The sequence below is a fragment of the Sinocyclocheilus anshuiensis genome, unplaced genomic scaffold, assembly GCF_001515605.1.
Source record: "Sinocyclocheilus anshuiensis isolate Anshui unplaced genomic scaffold, SAMN03320099.WGS_v1.1 scaffold1034, whole genome shotgun sequence".
NCBI classification, from domain to species: domain Eukaryota; kingdom Metazoa; phylum Chordata; class Actinopteri; order Cypriniformes; family Cyprinidae; genus Sinocyclocheilus; species Sinocyclocheilus anshuiensis.
In genome coordinates this window covers 84815-88516 of record NW_015538015.1, presented here as the reverse complement: position 1 = coordinate 88516, position 3702 = coordinate 84815, and the positions used below count along the sequence as shown (strand labels likewise).

At 37.4% G+C, this 3702-nt stretch overlaps 1 protein-coding gene across 2 annotated transcripts in view; it reads left to right on the top strand.

Annotated features, from left to right (window-relative positions):
* The window catches only part of LOC107678260 (sterile alpha motif domain-containing protein 14-like), a 20657-nt gene that overhangs the window by 951 nt on the left and 16004 nt on the right, over nt 1–3702 (top strand). The window contains exons 2-4 of one of the 2 annotated variants that reach the window (XM_016473471.1): nt 264–366; nt 449–491; nt 2538–2587. In XM_016473471.1, the coding sequence (XP_016328957.1) occupies nt 2545–2587 (43 nt within the window). In that variant the 5' untranslated portion in view covers nt 264–366; nt 449–491; nt 2538–2544. Of the gene's footprint in view, nt 1–160; nt 367–448; nt 492–2537; nt 2588–3702 lie in introns of those variants that run through there. The other variant, XM_016473480.1, reaches the window with a different exon arrangement.

The window sequence follows — 3702 nt, the reverse complement described above, 5'->3', positions numbered from 1 at the left end:
TCTCTCTCTCTCTCTCGCTCTCTCTCTCTCTCTCTCTCTCTCTCTCTCTCGCTCTCTCTCTCTCTCTCTCTCTCTCTCTCTCTCGCTCTCTCTCTCTCTCTCTCTCTCTCTCTCTCTCGCTCTCTCTCTCTCAGCATCCTTCATTTCATCACTGTTCTTGGGTGTGTACAGCAGTGTCTGACATTCTGTTGCTGAGGACTATGTATGTGTGAGTGTGTATACGCAGAGTAGCCCAATGACGTTGTAAATTTGTGCTCATCCAGAAACAGAAGTCCTCCAGCAGCATCCTGTGAGCAGGCCAGAGGAGCAGTATGTCAGCACATCCCAGGAGCTGAGCTTTGCTGTGGGATACTCAACTACATAGAGGTGAGTCTGTTTATCTAGCTTTTCTCTTCCATCCTGTCCCTCTTCCATCTATTTTTCTAAATTAAATATTCATTATTTACAGCCTCTGATTGTCCTGATTGTCATCTGCAGCTCTTATAGCAGAGGTGAGCTATATTAATGCTTGCTTTAAAGAATGTAAGTACTTTTTTACACGTTTTTCTTGATCAGGCATTGTGTGTATTAAATACAAGGTTATACATCTCTGCGTAGCCAAGGAAATGTTGATGAATATGTACCATTTTTGTTGTTTTATCCCTGCAGTGAAAGTAAGCTTTTATTTGCTGATATGTGTACACAGGTCAGATTCGTCCCCTCCCATCTCTATATTGATTTGTTTTCTATTGCCTTTCCCTGCCTGTCAGCTACTTAGCAGCCCTACCTCCCCTAATTCTTATAGATGAGATAATATGTGGGGGGTTTTATGGCCATTAGCTTCATATCTCCATCACAGTGAGATGACTTGTGAAAGTGAGGCCCTTATACAGACAGTGTCAGTTGCCTAGACAGTCAGATTACATGATTTCTTAATACGAACCAAAAAGTTAGGTGTTTGCTATAAAATTGTAGTCCTGTCTTGTGTTTATTCTGTATTTAGTGACTGTTTAGCCCAAAAAAGGTCCAAAAACTGTCACTGGGGCAGAATCATTTCAAAAGGTACTAATATGCAACTTGTAGGAGTAAATAAAGCACGAAAGTGACAGCTTTTGTACCTTTTTTTTGACAGTGTAGAAGAGGCCTAGTTAATGGGTCAGGTGTTTAAACACAACCACAGGGGAGGTGAACCTTTTTCAACCACCTCTCCTAATCACAATCCCTCTTTCTACACGCTATTCCATCACTGTAAAAATGCTGCAGTAAAAACCTGTTAATTGGTTAACAGTAAGTTATTTGGTGAAAAAAAACTAAAACAACAACTAATAGATCTAATTGGACATTTTGTGTAATTTTACAGTTAAATACTACAGTTAAATACAGTTTTTTTTAATGAAAAACAGGTCATCTTATAATTTACAGTGGAAAAAAGTAAATTACCATACATATGTGACAACGCACATGTGATGGTTTTCCATTGAAATAACTGTTTCTTCTTAGTTATTTTCTTCTTATGTTGTTGTTAAATAAGGATTATTGCATTTTTTTAGTGTCATTTATGGTACAATGATGTATTATTTCTCAGCTTGTGGAAGAGCTACTTGTGATTAGCTGCTTTTTTTTTAAATGTGGTTGTGGTGGCATATTATGGAGGTAAAAACATATTTTAGTAACATATTAAAATGTTGCCACCACATTTTTTACAGTGTAGATACAGATAAACAAAAAATGTGCAGATCAGCCTAAAAGAAGCAGACAAATATAGACAAACAGATAGACTGTGGGCGTATGGATGGACGAATGGATAGACAGGCTGACAGACAAGAGACAGACAGACAGACAGACAGACAGACAGACAGACCAGACAGACAGACAGATAGACAGATAGATAGATAGATAGATAGATAGATAGATAGATAGATAGATAGATAGATAGATATTATGAATATAATGGTAAGGGCCCTGATCGTACTAAGGTGCTGGGCAGCAGATGGCACATCGGCCTGTTGCCAGGACACTGTGTATGTGGCAGCCAAATCCAACCTGGCCAACTGGTCAGTGCAGTATATGTGTCTTTTTTTTTGTTCCCCTACTAAGAGAGTTTATGTTTATGTGAATTTAACAGTTATACGGTGTGTAATATAAAATACTACACATAACACCTCTCTAAGACAGTTCTTGGTTTCCCCTAAAATTCAACTACAGTAATTCAGAAATGTATAACATAGATGTACATACTTAGAAATAGTTTGTCATTAAGCATTTAGTTTAACCTTCATAATATTGTTTATTGCCATTTGTAAATAGTTTTCTACATACAATTCTGAGCTTGGTCAATAAAGTTCAATTAATTTCATTCAGTGGTAATTTGAGAAGCAGATTTTAGAATCAACATTGCAGACACAAAAAGAACAGATCTGAGTACTTTTCAGTTGATCAGTGACATCTGTGCTTCCCCACTTGAAATACCCAGACTGCCAAGTCAAACACCCATGTGGCCAACATAGAAATTTTCTCTTGTCCATATGCAGTTAAATTTGAAAGTTTCACTCTTTCAGATTGAAGATGTCCTCCACTCCGCTGGCCGAGGCAGAAGAGGATGTGTTTGGTGAGTGACCTCTCCCGTCTGCCCATTCCCCTCCCCACTCCATTAATGTCCAGATCTTCATTTCCACACTCCCAATGCACTGAGCGCATTAGTCTGGCCTCTAAAAGCACCAGGGGTTATGATTCTCTCTGAGCATGTGCACTGGCTTGTTTTAGAGTTGTAAATATTTTATTAAACATTTTTGTGAATTTTTAGATGCCATTTATCATGGTTGAGGAATAATGGTGTAATGGGCACAGTCAAGTGTTTGGCTTCACAGGATTTTTGTACTGGGTTTGAAGTTGCAGCTTGCTGAGTCAGTGTCTAACCACAGGAGTTAGTGCTGAGGTCTGAAAACAAGTTGGGAGAAGAAAGGTTTTGGCTATGGAATAGAGTACTGTGTGACAGAGCCTAAAAATACAGAATGTTTATGAGCATGTTCCCACTCCCCCAGACCCAATAAGCAGCCTACTGTTTTAACATAAACTGGTTATTGTAGCTACTTTGTTTTACTATATCTCTTTTATCTTTGTATTTTTATCTTTTCTGCAAATGTACACATGCATCTCTCTGTAAAGTAGGCTAGGCCTACTTTGTAAACACTATTTTAAAAGGTGCTATATAAATAATGCTTTAACCAATCAGACCTCCACAACTGACCGATGAAAATACTACGTGAAATCTAATTGGCTGAGTGAACTGAACCTAGAATTCTTTTGACAATCAAAGATGGATCTTTAATTTCTTTCCCGTTTAATAATATTTAGCAATGTTAATGAAATGTAGCCTTTAGAAATGGCTAGGAATTGGGTGCTTGGCTGATTAGTACATATAACCTCTGTCCAACTTGTTGGTCTCTGAGCAATTTATCTAAAAACAACATATTATAGCCTATGGCCCTAAAGACTTTATATAAAACATCAATGTTATGTCATAATATGTCAGATACCTCAACTGAATTTAAAATCATTGCAATAAATTCTCAGTTAGTATGATGGCAACAACTCCAAGTAACAACTCCTCAACATCAAGTGCAAAAATAGATGTAAATGATGCAAGATATAACAATAACAAACACTGGATTAAAAAAAAAAAAAACTCCCAATAAATGTCCAAACAGCGATGCTATTAGAGCA